The sequence below is a fragment of the Vicugna pacos genome, chromosome 29 (assembly GCF_048564905.1).
Source record: "Vicugna pacos chromosome 29, VicPac4, whole genome shotgun sequence".
Lineage (NCBI taxonomy): Eukaryota > Metazoa > Chordata > Mammalia > Artiodactyla > Camelidae > Vicugna > Vicugna pacos.
In genome coordinates this window covers 25,039,332-25,062,464 of record NC_133015.1, presented here as the reverse complement: position 1 = coordinate 25,062,464, position 23,133 = coordinate 25,039,332, and the positions used below count along the sequence as shown (strand labels likewise).

The window sequence follows — 23,133 nt, the reverse complement described above, 5'->3', positions numbered from 1 at the left end:
GAAGGATTTATTATTACTGGAAGCAAGTTAAGAACACTGGAGAGTTTTCCCAAACCAGTGTCTGTACCTCGCTTTTTAAAATGCAATTCTGTTGTATGTTTTTTCGCTGTTTGGAAACAGAATCATACCACACAGATGCCTCTGCGCTGCTTCCCACTCAGCACTTGCTCTAAACCCGCCTGCCGGTGCCTTTATGTCCACACCATGCAGGGGGCCCCGCACATGGAACCACTGCTGTTCCCGGCACTGCAGGCGGGCGTGGTGGGTGGTCCCAGCCTGGGGCAGGGGGAGCAGCGCTGCACCCTGGGACACGTCAGGTCTCCAGGCTCCAGGGAGCAGACGAGGCTGCAGGGCAGCTGGACGGCAGGGCACCTGCACCTGCTTCCTTACATCTGACTCTGAAGGCAGTCGGCATCCTGACAGGGTTCTGCCGACTCCTCCTCCCCCTGCAGCACCCGGGGGTCCCCGCCGCTCCGCACCCTCCCCAGGCCTCGGCGGCATCATTTACGACTCCACGATTTTCACAGAGATTGTCTTGTTCTCACTGAGGGCTGTGCTCACCCCCGTCTGGCATTAGTATTTCACGATCAGGGTCAACACGGATCTTACAGGGTCCGCGATGAGGCAGGCCAGACGCTGCGGCCAGCGTGCCGTCAGGCGGCTTGACCGGGGCTGCCATTCCCGATCACAGGATGATGGCGCAGACTCAGGCGGACTCAGCGTGTGCTGCTGTGAACCCGACCGGGCGTCTGACAACCATCAGAAAACAAACTACTTAAAAAGCGCAGCTTCTCTCCAGAAGCGGGTGTGGCTCTTGGAAAGCTTCATTTCCTGACGCCATTGATGACAGGTACCTCGAGGGTGGGACGGGCATCGAAATGCCCAGCGTGGCCCGTCTGCACCTGCGCATCAGCAGAGCTTCCATGGATCTGAACTCTGCACCACGCACGGGGGCCCCACCTGCAGGGTGTGGGGACTGAAGACACGGGTGGAGTCTCCCAGCTCCTCTCCTTGACGCAGAACGTGGGACAAAGCCCTGGACGAAGGTCAGCGATGCCTGCAGGCCGCCCGGGGATGAAGGCATCGCGTCACCGTGAGACTAGACAGCCCCGGGCCTCCCATTCTGTGTCCGTGGCAGTCACTGCGACGTGCTCTTTCTGGCCGCTGCTCCCAGCCACAAAAGAACTACAGTTTGGTCTGAGCTCGAGCCAGTCCCCAGGGGAAAGGATCGGCAGGAGTGTGTAAAGTGAAAGTTCACGGCCACACGGCGTCGGAGAGTCAGTATCACCCGTGGAACTGGAGCGAACCGTCCGGAGGCGGGTCCTTCACGAAGGGGCAGCAGGAGGAATATTTTGGAACAAAACCCACACAAAGCTATCAGGGCCCTTGGAGAGTGTGCAGTGAGATTTCAGAAAGAGAGAAAATGACACTGCCCGTCCTTCAGACTAGGCAGATACCCAGCTGGCAAGACTCGGCTGGAATGACATCTAAGGGGCTCTGGTTAACGACCTGGGGGGGGTCCTCTCGCCTCCCTCGAGCCATCCGGGACACAAACAACCACAACGATGCGACAGAAAGACGGAGAGCGGGGTTACCTCCGGTGGGTGACGAAGACGCTGTTGACGTGGCCCAGGCCGCTGCAGCCGGGCAGGGGGCAGTGCGGGAGCTCCTGCCTGTTCGGCTTCCCGGGGAGGGGCGCCCCGCTGAGCGGGCTCTCCTTCTGTCTCTTGGCGGCCAGGGGACAGCCGGAAGCCGTGCGGTGGGAGGTGTATTTACCCGACACGTGACCTTGGCCGTCACACCCGACCACAGGGCACCTAGGGAGACACAGCAGAGACGTCACTTGCCGGGAGAGACCAGACGAGGCAGGTGCAGCCCTGAGCGAGGAAGGAGGCGGTGGCGAGTCCAAACCACCCGGGAGGCGAGGGGGGCGACGGCAGTGTCCAACAGATGCCCCTTCCACCCGGGAACAGCCGGTGTTAGCAGCAGTGGTCCCCAGGCTCGGAGCTGAGCAGTTTGCATGCGTGAGATCAGGTAACCTTCTCTGCACACCTGGCGGGCAGAGATGCCATTATCCCATCTTGTCGGCGGGGAGAAGGAGCTTCCGAGAGCTCGGGGAACTTGTCTCACACTTTACAAGAATGGAGTCAAGTGCTGGCCACACTTTGCAGCTCTAGAGACAGCCAGGTAAGGGCCGTGCTGGGGTCACGCCGTGTCCAGGCCGAGGCCGAGGGGAAAACAGACGCTTCCTCGCCCTCTGTCACAGAGCCCCCTGCTCGTGGAGCAGCTGGTTTCCCAGTGTCTCAGGACTGTGTTTAGACTGCAGAGCGGGCGATTTGCGGGTCTGCCTGTGTCTGCACTTACCCCCCGAGGCCCCCCTATTTCGCAGAGGAGGGAATTCACTTTAGACAAAATTTCACCTTAAACAAAAGTAAAGGGTCAGGGAACACGCTGGCAGGTTTGTCACCCTGGCACACGGCCACAACGCTGCTTTCCTTTGAAACAGCTGGCTTCCCAGACCCCCTCCCCTCCTAGGGGAGCCCTGCTGGAACGGGGAGGGTCCCTCCAGCCTCCAGGCCTCTGCCGCTGCTCCGGGGCCTCCTGGCCAAGGTCCCGCCGGCTCAACCCCCGAGCACCCCCTGCCCTGCGCTGGGGCCTCGGCCCCTGAACTTACTTGAGTTCAGGGTCCTCTTTCTCTTCCTTTGCAGGAGTCACCTTGACACCACCTTTCCTGGCGCGAGGACAGCCGGACAGGCTGAAAAACGGACCGGACAAAGAGCAAAGCAGAACCATGTGACCTCACGGGCGGCTGGACACTCGGCTTTCCACCCTCGGGGGGGCTCAGTCCTACCTTCTGTGGGAGGCGTAGTTTCCCGTCACGTGCCCCGAACCGTCACAGCCTGGGGTCGGACACCTGGAAAACAGGAGGGCGGAGCTCGGGCCGCGGGGCTGTCGCGGAGGGAGGGGCACCGCATCACAGACAGCCAGCGATTGCGTAGAACGAGCTGATGCCGTGGCGCTCTTTTTGCTCAACTGTAACCGGGTTTTAGCTAACATTCTGTTTTAAAGGCGACGTTGAGCTGTGTAACTACTGCCCCATGCTCGGCAGACAACGTCTTAGGTGTTACCCTGCATTCTTTTTTTCCGCTTTTTAACCCTTATTCTGGAAGGAACCTGAAATTCTACCCACGGCTGACTGCTGGGCCTCTGTCTACATCCTGCGAAGTTCTTACCTCTTGCTTAAGAAAAAGAGTTGCCAAATTGTTTATGTGCATCATTTATTTTCTTTGATTTGCTCCACCCCCAGAGGGTCCTGCCAGTTCAGATGGACAACAGTGGTGTCTGGGGACCCCAGAGACCTGGCAGATTCCTGTAGATGCCAAAGGACTGAGGACATTTTGCACCTGCTTGGCCCTGCTTAGACGGCCTTTTGGAAAATCTACCATTAACTCCGACCAACAATCAACGTTTGAATTTGGAATCAGGAGGGTGAAGAAGGAAAGAGAATCCAATCCTACTTGGAATGCTAATTAGGAACAAGTTTTAAAATACACTTGAAGACAAAAATACACAGAGATTCTCACATTTCTGTTGCCTTTAAAAAATGCCAAATAGAAATGAAAACAGAGTCTGTCATAAAACGTTTGCTTCCCTGAAGGCCCTGTGGACAACGTCATTGTGATTACTTCACTTGTACGCCCACCCTGGGGGCGGCTTTCTCCCCAAGCAAGAGTTTGAGGAAAATAGTAACCCAAAGAAGCATGTCAACAACACTCCTTTTCGTCAGTTCTAACCCACTGAACCTCCACGGAAATGCCTCTTGTTCAATCTGGAGGCAAAGTACAGGGAGCGAATGCTTTTTTCAAAGGAAATGTGAAACCAGCACACATCTCGTCAAGGTCACCGGAGGACCCTGCTCTGGTTCTTGAATCAACCGCTTAGAGATTTAACATGTATTCTATGTTGTGGGCGAGGCACAGACGCTCGTCTTTTTCTATTAACATTTTTAGTAAAATGGTTAGTCATTTACTAACACATTGCTATCCTGGAGAAATCTGTGCCCAAAGCCTTGTTTTGCAGTCCTCCCCGACTGTCTAAGCCTGAGGTCAACGAAATGTCGCTTTTTCTCCTTTGTACAGAAGAAAGCCAGAGGTGCTGCGTATCGGATGGCTGCACGAAACATGCCAACACCAAGTGTCGCTAGAGAACCTTGCAGTCGACATGCTTTCAACGTACTACCGACGTTTCTTCTCTGGAAATAATGTTTAGAGAAAAGACTGAGAACCGATAGCTGTTTTAAAGATCTGGCACCGCAGAAGCTTAAAGCAATTGACTAAGACTGAATAAATGAGTGCTGAGTAATTGAGTTTAAGTAAGACTGAGGAAGAATGTCTGGCCCTTTTCTCAACCCGCTCATTAGTCTCCACGTCACATTCTTACATTTCGGTCTAAAAAAACGGTCGTCAGCCAGACGACTTCTAGAATCTACACTGACGATTAATTGTGCGCTCACTTTGAAAACGGGAACAGTTGCATATTTTATAGTCGTCTTTTCTAGTGACGGCGCTAAAGTTCAGCATTTTTATACCTGTTTAGTAAACGTCACATCTTCTTTCATGAACTTTTTGGGGTAATTTTTAGATAAATTTTAAACAAGTTAAAAAAATGAAAATATGAAGAAAATATTGAGAAAATATAATAACTGAAATTTTATGTGTCAGTTCGATACCAAATGTTGATTCTACGATTTACACAAATACTATTTTATCACTAGACTTAGTTAGTAACACTCATTTTTCCTAAAATATTATTTCGTGCAAATAAACTTTATCCACTTTGTTTAAGGTTATTCTCTAGCTTTTCTAAATATATGCCTTACTGTATTTTTAAAGGGCAGAGAGTAGATTGTAACTTTTTATTAGTCTATCTATATGATAATAACACACGAAAATAAGAGGTGAGGATCTTGGGCTAAAAGAAGGTAAGAGTAGGAAAAATAAAATCAATCAATAAAAGCTAATAGCCATGTGACTCTGAGGTCCCGGAGACCAGGTAGGAATGAGCCCAAATTGTGTCCAGCACCCAAAAGTGAAAGGCAGCCCTGTGACTCAAAATGCCCAGAAGGCAAAGTGTCGTGTAGTTGTCTTGAAGTCAGAGAATGACGGGGCTTCCCGCACCCTCCTGGGTCTCATTTAGGACGTGAGCCCTGAGATGAACAGAATAATGACGTTGTGGTGAGCATCACTGCTTTAAAAAAAATATAAAACCCTGGAGGCCAGCAGAGTAACCAACTTAAATGGCACGGATTCGGGCCTAGTCATTTGAACTTTTTGATACAAAAGCTCGTGGGTGGTCACTGAGTTGGGCGCCATCTGCCACAGGTTGGGGCCCCGCTGGTCGGACGAGGACCCGGAGGCTGGGCTCCCACACTCACTTCAGCTCCTGAGAGTTAGCGGCCATGAGGGATTTCAGAGTCTTATCCGCCAGAGGACATCCGGACACACTACGGAGGGAGGAGAAAGGCAAAGACAGAAACACACAGGCTGACGCCCCAGCCCGACCCACCGGCAGCCGGAGCTTGTGAACAACATGCTGAGTCCGCTGACGGGGTTGAGGAACGGAACCAGGTCTGAACCTGGCCCTGCTGCTCTAGCAGGTCTGGGCTCTGGGCACCTTAATTACTTCTCGTGGACTCAGGGTTGCTATGTACCAAATGAGGGGTTTCAGCGCAGGGAGACCCCCAGCTCCGGAACTCAGTGAGGCAGTGATGACTGACACTGGCCCCCCCCCCGCCCGCAGCACTGGGGGATGGCGCCCAGGGGTGAGTCAGGCGGGTGGAAGGGCCGGACGCAGCCTCTCTGCACCGCACAGCTTCGAACCCACCGCTGGCCGCCCGCCCGGGCCTGGGTCACGGCTGCCTATCTTTGCTCTCGCTTGAGTCCTAAAGCCAGACAGGGCCAAAGCCCGGCGTAAACTGCCTCCGGGCCGCCGCCTGGCCTGCAGGATCAGAAAACCGTTTTTGACGAAACCAGTCTGATTTCTGTCCTACGTAAGTACACAGATGGAATGTTTAACTTTGCCTTGTTTCTGCAGAACAAAACTAACCGAAAACCCAACTAACTCGGTCTCCGGTTTCTGATCCAGACAATCTCTTTCTGGAACGGGAGAGAGCAAGGACTTCAGCGGGGCAGGGCGAGGAAAGCCCAGCCGCGGAGGCGCGGTACCTGCGATGGGAGGCGTAGTTTCCGGTGACGTGGCCGCTCCCGTCGCATCCCGGCGTCGGGCAGCTGGGTCAGCAAAAACACGGAATTAGGGTCAAGTGCACTGCACAGGTTCGTCTGCTCTGTCTGATGGGTTACAGGGTAGCCTCCGTCTTCAAGGTCAGCTAACAGAGTCTAGGACACGCAGGAGCCGGCGAGCTAAGGATGTCGGGTCCATGAGCACCGGGCACAGGCTCAGGGGAAACTGGCCTGACCAGGAGGCACTGGTTTCCAGCATCACATCCAGGTGTCTGATTCAGGTGATGCAGGGGAGTGATGCTGAAACCTGTGTCCTGGTGACGCCTGTGGGTCTGCAGTCAAGGACTTCTACTCCTTTGAAGATACGAGTCATAAAAACAAATATTATAAACCTGGGCTTTGTCATGACAGCAGCTCTTAGGAATCCTGGCAACAGTTTTACCCCAGATTTCAAATAGAAATTCTTGTGATTGTTTTTGGAAGAGAAGGATTACGTAGTAACGTCATAAACATGTCAGAAAACATCTGAGAAAGAAGACCCTTGAAAGTGCTTCATGTGACTGAAATGTGAACGGACACTCTAGACGGAAAGTTGCTGGCGGCACAGAAGTAGTCGGGAAGTTCAGTTTATAAAGCTCGTGACCGGTTCCATCCAAAGGTTTGAACCCAGCAAAGATGCTCGCCAATTAAGCACCTCAGCAGCGAGCCCCCCAGGCTGTCTGCCCAAGACCAGAGTCTGTCCCGTGCACTTTGTTTATCTCAGAAACCGGTCCCATTCTATGCCTCTTAGGTGTGTTTTTAAAATAACACTAAAAGGGGAGGGCATAGCTCAGCGGTAGAGAGCCTGCTTAGCATGCACGAGGTCCTGCGGCAATCCCCAGTACCTCCATGAAATAATAAATAAATAAACCTAAAATTAAACCTAATTATCTTCCCCTAAATATAAAAAAAAATTGCTTTTAATTGAATTAAATTAAAGTAACGTATCTTGAGCAGTTTCGCTTCCATAGTTAATAGATTCCTTGACCTGAGTCACCTATATATTTGCTGCTGACTGCTGGAAAGTCGCTGGCTGGAGCAAGCGGGCCAGCCCCAGCCCACTCAGTGCTCCGGTGGCGGTGCCAGTGATCCCAGGAAAGTCAGCTCCGTCACCGGTGCTTCCTGATGTTTTAGGCACCAGACCTAAAGTGAAGGCTTTCCCACGTGCAGAATAGAATCTGCCCTCACGAAGGGACGTTGGGGCGGATTGGAGACATTCAAGGTTTTCAGAAATGTCACCTTCGAAGCGCCTTATCCCTGTGAGCTACCTTTCAGTCGTTCTCAGGCACTCGAGAGAAGCTGTAAGAGTTAGAACATCTCCATCTCAGAGAGATGCCTGACTGTCAGGACTTGATCTCAGGGCAACCAGCTAGCACCCGGCTCCCTCCCACCAGCCCGGCCACCACCCTACTTTTTCCTGGACGGGACATCTGAAAGGAAAACGCGCAAGCTACAAATATAGGTAAACACGGAAAGAAAAAAAAGAACAGTGATTAACACCTGGGCCGAGTTATCCTGCAGGTGCCATTCACCCACTAAATGGAGACACAGTCTGTTCTGACTGTTGCACGGCTGGAATATTTAGAGCCTGGGAGCCGGGTCGTCATTGAGTGGGAATTCCCACTTTGGAATATGTCGCCACCTGGTGTGCCAAAACAGCATTGCATTGATTTTATTATAAATTTTGTTTCCACTGTTTAGTTACTCTTATTAATACTGCCAGTAGAGGCAAAGAAGTGCCAACGATTTTTAAACCAGACAGTTATAAATGACTGAGGATGTGCAATGATAAAGCATGCATTTAAATAGCCGCTAATTATCTGGTTGAAGCTGCGTGGTATAAAGAGGTCCAGGAGTAAAGAAAAGATCGAAGGGGCGGTGTGGTGGGAAATGTTTCTGTTTCGGATTCTGGTAGCGGCTCAAATCACAGCTCTTCAATGATCCCACACAGCAACATGCGGTGCCAGTGGGGTGGTACATTCTGGGAAGATTTGCAAGTGGAAGTATCACTGTTTAGAGAACGGGAAGTAGTCAGTTCCCTCAGTAAGTGGCGCTCAGACTCTAAGCAAATTTATGTTCATCAGTGACATCAAAAAGTCCTACTCCAGCCAGACAGTTCTGGTAAGCAGTCAAGGTAACTTTATACGTTAGAAACATAAACCAAAGCAGGCCCGAGGGCGGGCAGCCCCACCTTTGGACGGCTGCAGGGGAGGTAGGGAAAAGGCCCAGGTCTGGGGTCCCGGAAGCCACGTGCGGGAAACAGACTTGGGAAGAGAGAGGCCAGCGCGGCCAGCTCCTGCGGCCCGTCCAGTAGGTCCAAGGGGACCAGGGGCCAGCATCCCTTTGGGGTCCCTAGAGGACTTAGGAATGGTGAGCGTGAAAGTCTATCTGTGGAAAATTTGGGAGAGAAACAACCTGGTGCAGTAGAGAATCCCCAGTTCTTGAAAGATTAGCCGTAGAAGGAAGGCAGTACCAGGGTGGGGGTGGGAGCCGGTCAGGAGAGGGGTCTTAGTTTTTTTATTAGAAAAACATAACCACGCTCTTAAGCCGGGGAATTAGGAAGAGACGGTACAGACCCGGTGCCTGTGCGGAAGGGTTACTCCCTGCTAGAAACTCTCCGCAGCTTTAAATGTATTCATGCCTGCGTGTGCTCGAACGTCGCATCATTTTCACATAGAAAACATTTTCTTGCATTTTGCTCCCTCACTCACGGGGAGCACCACCCAGCCGGGAAACTGCTCCCTGTGGGGATGTAAATGCCACAGGGCCCTGGCTCCTGCTCTGTCTTCGCCTGAAAGCCTCTTCTCTTCCTCCTCCCCCTCCCCCTCCCCCCTCACTCAGTGTCCATTTGGGTGTCCCGACCTCCCCTCGCTGGAACTGGAAGGTGAGGGCAAGTCAGGACAGCCCCACAGACTCACATCCACCAGCAGGTCATGGGGGCCACACTCCAAACTCTGACAGCCCCGGGTCAGAGGGCTTCAGAGTAAGAAACAAGGCGTGTGTGAGCTGGGCTTCGGCCCCAGTCAGAGTCCTGTCCCTGAAGGAACCGGTGGCCACGTCTCCCCCCCAGACACCCCTGCATCCCCACTCCTGCCCCCACGCCTGCACTTGCTGCCAGGCCTCCTTGCTGCAAAGACCTGCTTTCCCAGGACTTGCCCAGCCATTTCTGATTGGACCTCCTTGAACTTCCTGTGGCGTTTGAAATGATCAAAGGCCCCGTCTGGAATTTTCTAAGCTCTCAGCGGCCACGACCATCACTTTCCCCCCTCCTCCGCCCGCCCTCCTCCTTGGCCCCACTTCTGTCTCCTCTGTGAGCGTCTTTTCCCTCCCGGGTCCCACAGGATGCGTGCCCTGGAATTCTGGGGCGAGTGCTCCGTCCCGTTTTCCTTACAGCTGCCCTTGACACGCCATCCCCCAGCTGCACCCCCACGACCTCACGTCTGAGTCTCTGCATCATCATTTGGGTGGTCTTCCTGACTGCAGGTGGCCCCCTCGCACATCCAGCCTCAGAAGAGCCTGCAGGCTGTTCCTGCACGACAGTACTTCACGTGTCTGCTCGAACACCTGGGGCTCATTCACGCAAAACCGGCAGTCAGGCCGTCTTCCCAGGGCCCTCGTCCTGCTCTCTCTCCCCAGAACGCCTGGTCCTTCCGTCAGAGCAGGCGGGCAGCTAGATACGAGCAGAGGAAGGGGACGCAGGCCAAGTGGCAGGAGCTGGGCAGAAAGGAGGGACACAGGCCAAATGCAGGAAACCTTGCATCACGTGAGCACCAGGGGTCCCTGGGCAGAGAGAGAAAAGCAGGAACCTCTGGGCTGACGAGAGCTCACACACTTTGGGGTGACATGTGGCCTGGAGGCCAACAAAGAAAGGTGGGAAAAGACAGGAATCTCCAGCGTCCGAATGTAAAGTTTTATGCCTTCGTTTCAATGCAATTATCCTTGCAGATGAGCAGCACCCTCGTGCAGGGACACCACGACACTTCCCACGCAGACGAAACAAGGACAAAACCCCTCCTCCCCTCGGGAAGGTGGGGCTGGGATGGAAATTAGGGAATAAGACCCCAAACCCTTCCCTCCCCGGTGAATATTCCGCCCACTCGTTTTCACACCCTATGTAACCAACTTGCCAAGGAAACTCAGGCGGCTACTGCCCTGAGCCTGCCCTCTCTCCCCTTGAGCGTGTGCCATCCATCCCTTAATAAATCCTCACTTTACTTTCTCAACCTCTGTGTCTCGTCTCTGGATTCCTTCTGGATGGGGCAAGAACCTAGTCGCAGAGCCACAGGCAACACTTCTGCTCCGGGTGACCCACCCGCCTTCGTGTGCCCCGGTCTCTCAGCCTTTCAGTCACAGAATCCTTTGAGAAACGTGGTGAATGCCACGAACTCCCTTCCCACGTGACCCTTTGCAGTAAGTCTGTAAGTCTGCAGGCTCCCTGAAGCCCTGGCTCGGCTTCTCCGGGCCAGTGGATGCCAGACTAAGACCTTCTGATCAGCACATAAACATTTCTAAGTGTTTTCTATGTTTTGTTTTTCAATACATCAGACTTCTAATCCTCTTAGCTTGAGATCGTGTCCTGTACATTTTCCCCATAATCCTCTTACTTCTGACATAGGTTTAGGTACATATAGAACGTTTAACTATCGACTGGTTGAAATTGCCCTAAAGCGTTCCTGAAGTCAACTCTGTGGGCCAAGGGTTGTCACTCAAAGCCACGAACGGGAGTCCCTGGGTCCCAGAGCCGCAGAGCGAGCTGCTCCAGGGCACTTACGTGATTAGTTCCTTTTTGAGCTCCCTTGCGTGGAGCTTGGCTTTAGGGCTTGGTGTGGCGGCCTCTCCGGGGAACTTCTTTTCCTCCAAAGTTTCTAGAGAGCTCACTGGGTCCTTCTGGAAAAGTGAAAAACACAAGGTGTTGGGGAACCCTGGAGAGACAACTGTATTTGAAGCCATTGGGGTCAAATTTGAGTTTTGACTTAAAGACCCAGCTGAAACTCCTCATAGGATTTGTACACAAAACAAACACGATAATGAATATAAGGGTCTATCCAGCCTCTTATGGACAGTGTTTATTCTTGGTGGAGAGTGAGAAATTATAACTCATGGGGACACCTCTAAAAAGTTCACACTTAGGCAAACAACTACAGAGGTATTTCTCGGGCCATGTAAATAAGGTGATATTTTAATGTGTCTCCAGTTTCCTAGAGAACATAGAACTAGTTCTTCCTGTATACAGCAGTCCCTGCTAAAACAAAAGAAATATTGCAAAAATGACTCACACAGATTTTTTAAACAGAGAAAGAAGAAGTACATTCAGGTTAATAGAGTGTCCTTTCTGATATACAAATAATTAAGATTTAAATGACTTATTTGAATACAGAGCAACCGAGCCCACAGCGTCTAGGCAGCTTTCTCAGCTTGACCTTTTCCTGGGTAATTGCTCTCCTTCTCGCGTCACTCACTGTTTCCCTCACACGACCCCTGGCTAAGCTGGTATTCTGCCGTGCTTTTGCTCCCTGGGTCGAGTTTCTTGGATCATCTCCAATCTTCACGGCCTGCTTTTAAGCTTAGCACTGCTCCTGGTCTCGTAAGGAAGGCTCGTCGATCCTTTCCAACCACTTGTTTACCATCTGATATGTTACCTTACAGAAAACTAATGACGGCTTTACTCAGTCGTGTAATTGGCTGACTTTTTTCATCATTACGCTTATACCCAGCAAATATAATACTTCCTGGATTTAGTATTAAAAATCAGATTAACTAATATAAAAAAGTCTCCAGAATCTCTAAAGTACTGATCTATTTAAGGTGAGAAAACAGTTTTGAGTTATTCAAGGTACATCTCCTTTAAATCAGGTGGATATAAGATTGCAAAGGCAAATACAATTTTACATCATGCTGAATCTACAACTACAGTCACGCTCAATGGAAAAGCAACACCCCTGGACTTTCCCAACCAGAGGACTCTGAACCTCGATCTCCGCCACAGAGGCAGATGCAGTTTCCTTCACTGGTTGCTTGGGCAACAGTTCAGTCACTTATTTCACACAAGATCGCACAGTGGTAAGTATTTTGGTAAAAGTACCCCAAGTAACATTGTCTTCAGCCCAAGAGAGTAAAACCTGGTTTGGTGCAATGCCTTCCTTCATGTTACTTTCAATATTGAGTGTTCCATTTTGTTATCAACAAATGTTTGAAAATAGTGGTAGACCGTAAATGAGTGCTTGATGACTGCTGCCCACGAGGGTACAGAGAGAGGGGCTGTTTTAACGCTGCCTCCGTGGAGTCTACAGGAAATCAGCAAACGAGGTTATTCCCTTCCAAGTTGTACCGCGAAAATGCCTCGTGTCCTTGAACCTGACACACCACCGTCCACTCCATTTGGAGCTCCCTGGGTTTGGCCTGGGTAGTGTTTTCTGCTATAATTTATAAATGTTTTGGCCAATGTGTTCTCAACTTGGAACAGCCTTTGTTTTTCTGTTTAGTGGCTGAATTTTTCACAAAAATGACATAAAGTAAAAGAGAGGTATTTTATTATTTTCTTTGTGATGAATGTAAGAACAAAGTGTCCCTAAGAAGGCATGTACCTTTACAGATAAACATATAAAGATCATCAGCTGTTGTTTGACTGAATCTGCACATATTGGAAGACACGGGAATAAGGGATTTTTAAAGAAATGATCAATTATGAAAGTTTAAGTTGTTTGACTAAAATGCATTCAAAATTAACGCTTGCAGAATATGTGGTATTTAACTCAGCGTGGTAAGACGTGGTGATGTTTAACTAGAAGGATGTTACTGGGTACCACCTTTTAAATGTTTTGTAACTTCTTTTAAAACTGATGGACTCTTGTATATGCAATTGCATTATGAAATAATTGCCTCTTTCCTTTTTTGGGGGGGCTGGTATATTAACTCTGGGAACTTGCAGAGATTAAAATAGGTGACTATTATTAAAAGAAAGCTTAATTTTGTTACAAAAGCATTTTATATTGGATAAACTCCTAAATAGCACACCGCGAAAAAACACGTCAACCTCATTTGTCGGAATTTTTTCAAAACTGGAAGTATCATTTTGGAAATAATAATTTTATTCTACATAAGAGAAAATGTGGCACCTATGTGTGTGTTTAGAGAATGAAGATCCTCTAACGTACAGACGGAAGTCTGTATGGACTTCAGCGAGGACCAGGACGTAATGGTAACAAGAGTAACAGACAGCAGCATCGGGCGCCTCCAGCATCTCAGCCGGGGATCTTCGCAGAGCTGACACCCGAACGAAGCCGACAGGCCCAGTCGTTTCTCAGCACTTTCCTTTACAGAATTTTGAGTTTTTTCCAGATTCAGGACTATTTTTTAGGGGGCATCTGGACAGGCTATTTCACTGAGAGAGACAGACAATATTTTCTGAAAATTACCACCCAAATTAAGCAACTGTTGTGCATATGAAATAGATAACGATGAATTAGAAATACTTGCCCAGTTTCTGGTTGTGGGTACAGGCGTGTGTCCTGTGGGGTGGGGGGTGAGGAAGTGGGGGGTGGGGTGGGGTGTGGGGAGGTGGGATGGGGTGGGGGTCGGGGCGGGAAGGATGGGTTGGCGGGGACTAGGAGCCGACCACGCTCACAGCGCTGCCCCGGCCACGCACAGTGTCTCCTCAGAGCCCGCCGGGAATGACAACAAGGGCCCTCCTGGTCCCCAGCCTGTGGTCACATCCTGTAACCGCGCTCTGGGGACTCTGGTCCTGCTGTCCTAGGCAGCACGGAGCCCACGGTGGCCTCACACACACAGACGGCCGCGCCCCATTTCTCCATCACTCTCTTCCATCCCTCCTTCCTGCTTCTCCTCGACACCCCCAACTGTCCCCGTGCTTCGCATGCTGCTCTCCCCCGGCGCTGCATCTTCCCACCGCCTAGCTTCCGTGTGGCCCAGAACAGCCACTGCGCCTTGAGCCCCCTCAGATCTTTGATAACAGCCTTGCTCTTCCGAACTGTTAGGTGAGGAGTCCCCGCAGAAAGGGATCCGTAAGCTTTACTCCCCACTGGGCGGGCAGCCCCCAGCTGCCTTCCCAGCGAGAACACTGGATACAATCTGCTTTTTCAAAAGATCCACTATCAGGCATCACAGTTCTCATTTCAAGACTCAGAGCAGAATGTGAAAATACTCTCTGCGGGGAAGTCACCCAGCACGGATGCGGGAACAGAGGACGCGGGTGAGAAGCCGTCGGGGGCTGAGAGACTCGGCGGCAGCGCGGTGCGTCCCGGTCAGCACGGCCTCCCCAGCAGTGACCCACCCGAGTCCAGACCGTGACAACAGGCACTCAGCTCGGAAGTGTTCTGTTGGCTCAGACCCAGGGCAGCAGCTGTGCCCCAGGAGCTCGCTCGGCGTCTCCGAAGTCCTCTCTGTTACGCCCAGTGACACTGAATCTCCGCGTCACGTCTCAGTTCCAGCTGCCAGGAGACTTCGGGTGCAGACGGTCACGGGGAGAGCCTGCCCTGTCAGCCGGCAGTGAGTGAGTTGCTTGGGAAAGAGCAGAACTCTGATCTAGACAAACCTGTCCTTCCCTTGGATTTGCTGGGAGAGCAGACACTGTCCCAGGGACGGGAGCTTCAGATGCAGACGTACTCCAGTGGGATCCCTAAAGCTGCCACGGTGCATCCAGACTCTTTGGAATTATGCCAAACAGGAGATTGGGAACAAGCAGAGTGCCTGCTGCGGGACCTCGTTTTCCGGCCGTCTGAGCGATCAGGAGGGCAGCCGAGGAGCTCCCTGGCGTACTTACGAGACCCCCAACAGCAGGAGCCTCCGGGAATGTGAGGGACACCCCACTGACGCTGCTGCCCAAAGTGACAGCCCTCGTCAAAGGACACAAGAGGTCCCGCAGGGGAAGGAGGACCCGCTGTGCTTGGCTACTTGTTCAGGACTGGCCCGGACGCCTACTGTACGAGCAGGAGGGAGGTTTCTGGTGAATGTGGACCTTGGTCTGTGTACAGCAAGGCCACAAGGGCGAGGACAGAAAGCCTCAGCCCCTGCACATGGCGCCGAGACCCCACCCAACGGCAGTGTCTGGCCCCACCCACCCAGTAGGATGCACCCAAGAACAGGGACACGGTCGCTGCAAGGCGCCGTCCTCTGTGCGGCATGACTGTGACTGAACCCCCACCTCCACGTCTCGTAACTGGGATTAGGTCCCCCCGTGGGGAGTGGGAGAGGCTGCGATCTGGTCAGCAACGGAGGGTCTGGTGGACCAGGGGTGTCCCCCGTCTCGAGAGCTGACTTGCATGGGGTGGACGGGACCAACCGTCTGGGTCTCACCCTGGCTGTGTCCCCCGACAGCCCCTCCGCCTCCTTCGCTCCACCTAGACCAGCGAGCGGAGTGGGATTTCTGGGTCCTGCAGTGACAGAAGTTCCGGGTAAACTCCATGGCTTTGCACAAACCAGAAACGGTAGGGGAGGTGGCAGAGGGAAGGGACCCACATCCTCCCGCTCATAGTCACCACCTAAGGTGAACTGGCTTCTTACACTTTGCAGGAGTCAGTTTTAAATTTTCTAGAGTCAACATATATGACTTTGAGAAACAGTTCTCCTAAAACAGTGTTAAGACTACTAAGGCCATCCCCAAGCACTTTGGGTGAATTAAAAAAGCCAAGCAGGATGAAAACGACCGAGACCAGCATGGCAGAATCCAACCGGAAACTGCCGTGGGGGAGTCCCCGGCCCTTCCCCGTGAGGGCGTGGCTGGCGGTGACGCGGTGCCTGCCTGGGGTCCTGGGGCTCCTCCAGGGGCTCGTCCCCAAGCAGCCCTGCCTGTCTCCTCTGTGCTCCTGCTGGGCTCCTGTCTGTCGCGTGGTTACACGTCAGTCGTCCTAGCAGACTGCGCACGCGTGTCCCGGGTGGCGCAGCACCTCCAGACCGACTGACGGCCTGGAGGCGGCGATGCCAGGGAGGGTGCGGGGCAGGAGGGAGCCAGGGAGGGAGGGGAGGAGGGAGGGAAGGAAGGGGAATCAGAAGCAGCCCAGGCTTGTGGTCACTGCTGCTTACATCGACTCCTGCCCTGAGATGTGAAAGTGTTTGCTGAAACCCAGTCAGCTCCCCTCAAAGTCTCTGAACTTCCCAAAGCTGAAAAGGGCGACAACGCACACTTCCAAACGTCCATTTCAGCTCTTAAACGTGCCAATGGCACGTACCAACCACTCTCCTGACAAACAGCAAAACAGCAATCCTGTAATACTTGGGGTTACGTCTGCAAAACAGTCTAAACAGTGAAAGGTCTGGCCATGAATTCTTTGGCGTGATGTTAAGTTCCGCCGATCAGTCCCAGCCAGGGGGCTCAAACTAGGAGGTGGAGGCTGACGGATTTCTGCACGGCCACCAAGCCTGGCTTTCAGCGGGGTGAAACCACCTCCAAAGAAAACCCAGTCGGCAAATGCGCCTCTCTGGCCCTGGGGTTGACGCCACCGAGACGCCCGACGCCCACATCCCGTCCCCAGACCGCAGCTCTGCACGGGGGGGGGGGGGGGGGGTTGCCAAACACGTCCCTCCAAGAAACCAAGGGAGGGACTCTGATGAGATTCTGCCTTGTCCCTGGTTTGTCTTGTCTTCTGGCCCCTGGTGCAGAGAGAACAAGCAGGCTGGTGTCTCGGTGCTGAGTGACACCCAGGCTGCGGCGTCTGGGGGGGATGGGGACGCCACTCTCACGCAGGGCACACAGCTGCAGCCACGATGGGGATAAAACGCACTAGAGTGACACGGGGTTTTGGGCAAGTGATGGGGGAGCTGGAGTCAGTTATGAATTTCTCCTGAAATTTAAAATTGTCACCTTACCACATCTGGAAACAAGGCCCAGAACCACGTGTTCTCTAAACGGAATGTGAGGAACCGCGCAGGAGGGAAAGCTGACCTCCTCGACCCCCATGCGCAGTCCTAGACTCGGGGACAGACGTGTTGCCACAATACCTCTTTCTCCTCCTCTGTCTTCCCATGCGCCTTGCTGTAGTTGACAGGCATGTCCCAGCCCTCCTGGTCGCAGAGGGCCTGGTAGAAGGCGGCATTGACCAAAATGCTGCTTGTTTTGAACGGGGAGGAGGAAGGGGTTGGAACAGAAGTGTTGGTGGCAGTTAGGGGCACAGCCTTGTCCAGGATTCGGCTTTTTTTCATGCTCAAGTCCAATGTGCCATTTTCGTCCACTTCTATCTCGGCTCCCTGGTACGCAACAGGAAACAGAAAAACATTTGAGCAGTTTGTAGTGGTAGCCCGGCCATGTGGGGCTTTTAAGGGATAATTTTAGACGCAAGCTTTTATGTAAGTATATCTGATTTTAAATCTAGCTTTCTGATTTGCTTTGGTTAATGTTCAGTTCTTAGGCAGACTTTTAAGAGCAGCCCCGTTAGTGAGCTTCGTGTTTCTGGGTTTAAACGAAGGTAAGCCTAATGTAAATAAGATGGTCCAAATACTGAATGTACTGGTTAAACCTGTTTTATCTCTTTTGATTGTGTGTGTGTGTGTGTGTTTTTCAAGTTTAGCTTTCAGTCTTTCTAGTTTGCAGAATTGTCGCTCTCAATCTGTCCTTTAAAGCTTCAACACGAGTTTACAAAGTGGCACAATGCTCCTCCCCCTCCATCACAATGTGATTCTAACATGAAAAACACACAAAAATAACCAGCTGGAAGAGAGTCTTTATTGGAAAGGTAGGTTCCTGCGAAAGGGACATTTGACCCTGCCTGGGTGACTTGAACCAGAAAAGCCTGACTTGCGGGGGGTGGGTTGAGGGAAGCAGACAGTGCAAACCGTGGCTCCCCCCGGGGCCGTAAGGGAGCAGCTGCCAGTGTGACTGTGGGGGGTGGGGGTTCTACAGCGAAAACTTCTGAATAAAGGTGATTATTTTCCAGCTACTTCGTATGAGACTCTAATTCCACCTCAACACAGTTCTCCTCGGGAGAGAGACCTTTGGCTAAGCTTCATTTGGTTTTTAAGGTCCAAGTGCCAACAAAGTCCCCATGTGCCCTGGACCTTCCACAGGTCACGTGCTGGAGGATGGCTTCCGCTGTCCTGAGTCAGGGATGCTGCCAGGCAGTAACTCCCGGGACGCGGGGAGAACCAGCTTGTCACTCTCCTAAGTGGGTCAAATGAATACCTTTCCGGAATTTTCACCATCATCCATCAATTCACCATTAACTTCTGGACGACGTCTCTGCTCTTTTTCCCTTTTGGCCGCAAAGCAAGAGTCTCCTCTGAAGGTTAGCGAGACCCCCTAACCATTACTGCCCAGGGGTTCAGTTTAACACCCGTCTACACTCTGCCCCCATCCTGTCTTTAACAGTTCCCACCGAGCGTGACCCAGGTCTCTGGTGCCTGAATGTAAGAACAACAAAAACCCGTCCCTCCTGTCTGCTTGTTTTGCCTGCGAAGTCCCCGTTCTCAGTCTCCCGGCCCACGAGGCAGGCAAGCTTTATTTTATTTGTGGGAGGCAAATACACTTCTAATACATTTGTGCTAAGGTGCTTTGGCCATGTCTTTCTGTCCTTTCTAGTAAGTAGTTTAATCTCCTGTGATAGTTTTAAGCCCTGAATTTCACAGTACAGCTGATCCGGGATAATAACTCAGTAACCACAGCATCTTAGGCCATCTGTATAATATCAAATACATTTTTATACCAGCTTTAACAAACCTGAGTTACAAAAATCCAAGACATTAACCCTGTCGGTGCTGCGCGCTCCCCAGCATACGACAATGAAGTCAGCCACAAGCACATCAAAACAACTTTTGGCTTCAGAGCTGGTGTGTAACTATCGCCATGAAACAGACCAGCGCAATCAAGTTTAATGGCCAATGTATAGTAAAATGCTAAATATTGTAGTTGCTGACATTTTGCATAAAAAAAATAAAAAACTTGGGTTAAGACTGCACAACCAACATTCACATAAAATTCCAGACCTCTGTGACAGATGGCTTAGGAAAAAGCAACCACGTGACTGGGATGCAGCGTTTTATAGTGCAAAACCCATAAATAGTGCAGATTCGAGCTCACTGAAAAAAAAAAAAACAACCCCACTATTCCAAGACAACACGAATGCATATTTTAGTTTTTACAGGAAAAAGATCTTCCGATGACTCAATTAAAAAATTAGGGATTCTCAGAGCTGTGATGGTTGCACATCTTGAGCAATCACAGGCTAATTGGGGGAAAAATCACTCCTAATGTTTAAAGAGGAGCTTTCCTGTGCCCCACGCCCCAGCCGGCCGGCTGCTCTGAGCACCTGACTGGGCTGGGGGGGCCAGGCGGCCGGGCGGGCACAGATGGGCTTTCAGTGAGCTCGCAGATGCAATCGGCAATTACGCGCGGCACCAGAGAAGGGCCCCTCTCTGCCCGTCAAGGGTGGATCGCACGTTTACTGCATGGATTTTACTCAGCGCAGTATCAACAGACACCCTTCCTCTCTGTGCCTGGAACTCCAAATGGCAGGACAATCAGGATGCGGCGGGGGTGGGAGGGGCTGCAGGGGTCGGGGCCCGCCACCCTGACCCCTAATAAGCTCGTTTCTCAAAGCGCTGCTTCAGGCCCTTACGTCCATCAGTCACATGCTCGGGGCTTTGAGGCTGGGCTCGGGTTCAGCACTGTTCACGCACTTTCCAGCCTGGAAGCGACATCAGCAACCACCAGTTGAGTCACTGACGCTGCCTGTGGTGCGTTTATCTGTGAGTCATCAAGAAAGCACGGAATACTTTCAAGCCACTATGTTTTGGGGAAAAGAAAATCGAAAACTATCATGTTCCTGCCTTCAAGGAGCTTGTTTTATGCCTGTCAGAGATTTTTAGTGAAACAGACTGAATTTTCATTATTATTATTATGTAAATTATGACTATAAATGACACCACTATAGATGATGTAATTATAAATTATTACTATCTGTCCTGTAAGAGAAGAAGCAACTCAGATGTCTGCCAACAGAGAAAGGATTAATGAAATCACACTGCATCTATGTAAAGGCACATTATGTGACCAGTAAAAGGATAAAAAGGATGATTAAGAGGACTTTGCTGCCACAGGGAAAAGCCTTTTACCACTGGAAGCAGGAGACGGCCCGGCATCCTAGCTACGCTTATGGGTAGAAATTTGCTTTCCGAAGAGAAGCAAAAGGGAAAACAGAAATTCTTGCATTTGTATTTGGAGGACAGGCCGTCGGCTGTTTTCCGCCCATATTTTCCCATCAAATGATAACATTATCTTGTTACAACAATTGAAATTATCCTACATTCAAAGATGGTGATCAAGTAAAAAAAAGCAGCAAAATTATAATTTTACTGTAAATAGTCTGATTATGAAAAGTATTAACTCTCAAGACATTGACGGAACATTAGTAGCCTTGTTTTCCTCATTTGATAAGTTTTCTGTTGCTACGGCCGCCCCCACCTCGCCTTGCGACCCAGCTGAGACGGGTGCAGGAGCACAGCCCCTCAGCCCTGCGTCTGCTGGGGCCAGCCCCCGGCTCCTGTCTCTCCGCTCCTACTTCAGGGGGTTTTGTTGGGGGTGGGGGGGTGTCTCTTTGGTATCGGAAGCCCTCTGAAATATGTTTTCCAGGAGGCAGGGTATTAAATAATGAGCAAATGAACTGAAAACATCTTATTCTTACTAATTGAATATGAAAACCATTAACAGTATAAACTCGTGAGACATACTCAATACAAAGCCAATGATGGAACTCAGAGGAGGAAGTGACGGATAAAAGGTGTATTAAATTGACAACCATTTCCCCAAAACTTCTGCCTGGGGCTTGGAATCATAGTCAGTGACAACGCTTAGGGGAGCTTGCAGTCTGTCTACCATGCAGGGATAAAATCTTCAAGATGAGAAGTTGGACAGGCGTGAATTCAAATTTGAGCTTTGACAGCTCCAAGAGCCAATTACGGAATCTCTCCACACTACTGTTTCTTCACCCGCCAAATGGGACAACAATACCTGCTTTACAGAGTTCCTAGAAGGATTAGAAAGGATTCAGATGGACAAAGTCCTTACTTACAGTGTCTGGCACATAGTAGCTGTTGGATAAACTACAACTAATAAATAATAAGGATGATGGTCGTAATAATAGTCGTTTAACTGGGCTTTTCAACACCAAGACGGAGGCCTCCCCACGCTGTTCCACGTGGAGGTCAGGAGGCAGCTTCCCCCACACACAGGCCAGCCAGTTCCCTGAGACCCTGACTCGAGGCTCTCGGAACATTTCACTCTGAGTCTATAGCAAACTCTGACTTCACGCGCAGGTTACCGAAAAAGGCTGCTTCTGGGTCCTAACCCCCACTCCCCGCACCCAGCCGCCAGGCTATTTCTATCAGGCAGTGGGACTGGCAACGTGATATCCTGTTGTTTCTAGGCCTTGTTCAAGCACAAAACAGACTTTGAACTTTAAACATTTCAAGCAAGTGTCAATTTTTTGTTTTCTTTTAAGGCACACTGCGCATATGCCACTTTGTCTAAACAGGTGGGGAAAACACCAAAACAAACAACAGAACGCTTGGCAAGCAGCAGCGATCAGGATAAAGGCAGACTCTGTGCGTGTTCCCACCTCCGCTGACGAGAGGAGGAGGAGGAAAGCTGGGAAGTCACGGAGCTCGGGGCTCAGAGACCGCGGCGAAGCCCAGAGCTCGCTCCTCTGGGCTGCCCGTTTCTGCACAGCCCTGAGCTCACCTCAGGAGCTGGACTAAAGGGAGAAGGTTTGAAGCTGTGGTCCACGTATGTTTTGCAAACTCCTAGTAATTCCAAATGGGGATGAAGGACATTATACAAACCTCAGGACCAAGGACAGTGCCAGTATCACAGAGGACTCCTTCACGCGAGCGTTCCCTTAACCACGAGGACCTCCACCGAGCACTGCTATTGCTAACTTCTCCTCCTGCCTCGGTTCCTCGGGGAGATACTTAGAACACACATAGGCAATTTAGATGGTATAGGTGCGTTGTGTACGTGCTGGATTGGAGTTTAACAAAGAATTCCTCCTAAGCTCTGCTTTCAGGACCTAGTGGACTGGAGTCTGGGCAGTGATGGGCGATGTTAGCTCTGGGATCTCAGCACGGCGTTGGGGACGGGCAGCCGAGGGAGTCTCAGTGTTGGGCAGACGGACGCTCAGGCTGAGAAACTTCAGAAGAAGAGTCTTTGGAACATCTATGCCATCCTTCATTGCTTTTAGAAGAAGTTCTCTTGCCTCTCTAAGGTCAGCCTCTGCCCCCTTACCTTCCATAAGAGCAGAATTTTGCAAATCATGAATTCAGGTCTCCCCCTAAACGTGGAGTCAGATGTGAGCTTGCCCACAGCATTTGCCCTGACAAGTGAGTATAAAGGTAATTTCAAGGCAAGCGTCCTCCAGCTTGGCTTTACCAGGATCATGCCCACGCAGGACAGCATGGTCTGCTATTTGTTCTCTCACTGGGCTCTTGAAGCAGCTTCAGAGAAGCTCATTGAGTAAAAGGAGGGACCGGAGGGAGGGAAGGAAAGCAAGAAGCCCTCCCCGTCTGAGACCTGCCCAAGGTCCCTGCAAAGCCCCCTGCGCCTCCCAAGGCCGGTCACCTCTGGAGACCCAGCTCTCCACCCGGAATGGCTCTTCCTTCATCCCGCCGTGTCTGCAAGCTCCCTGAAGGCAGGGTCTCTGATGGGCTCTAACCTGTGGCTCGGGCAGCCAAGCACCTGCAGAGCTAGGGCTGGGACAGCTGAACGCACCTGCCACCCTAGCCCATCAAAAACGCTTCTACGCTCAGCTCTAGAAGGCAAGAGTAGGGGAACCTGAGTTATCTCTGCATCTTTCTTTCTAAACAGATAACCCGAGAGACCTATGGGTTTGGGTAGCCGAAATAAACACACTAACAG

General features: G+C 51.3%; 1 protein-coding gene across 1 annotated transcript in view; it reads right to left on the bottom strand.

The window, feature by feature from the left end:
* Positions 1 to 23,133, bottom strand: part of ST18 (ST18 C2H2C-type zinc finger transcription factor) — a 47,557-nt gene that overhangs the window by 9,555 nt on the left and 14,869 nt on the right. Inside the window, exons 7-13 of the mRNA XM_072951677.1 lie at positions 17,232 to 17,477; positions 11,050 to 11,165; positions 6,225 to 6,287; positions 5,435 to 5,503; positions 2,852 to 2,914; positions 2,675 to 2,755; positions 1,596 to 1,817 (exon numbers count right to left, since the gene is read on the bottom strand). Coding sequence (XP_072807778.1) covers positions 1,596 to 1,817; positions 2,675 to 2,755; positions 2,852 to 2,914; positions 5,435 to 5,503; positions 6,225 to 6,287; positions 11,050 to 11,165; positions 17,232 to 17,477 — 860 coding nt within the window. The remainder of the gene's footprint in view (positions 1 to 1,595; positions 1,818 to 2,674; positions 2,756 to 2,851; positions 2,915 to 5,434; positions 5,504 to 6,224; positions 6,288 to 11,049; positions 11,166 to 17,231; positions 17,478 to 23,133) is intronic.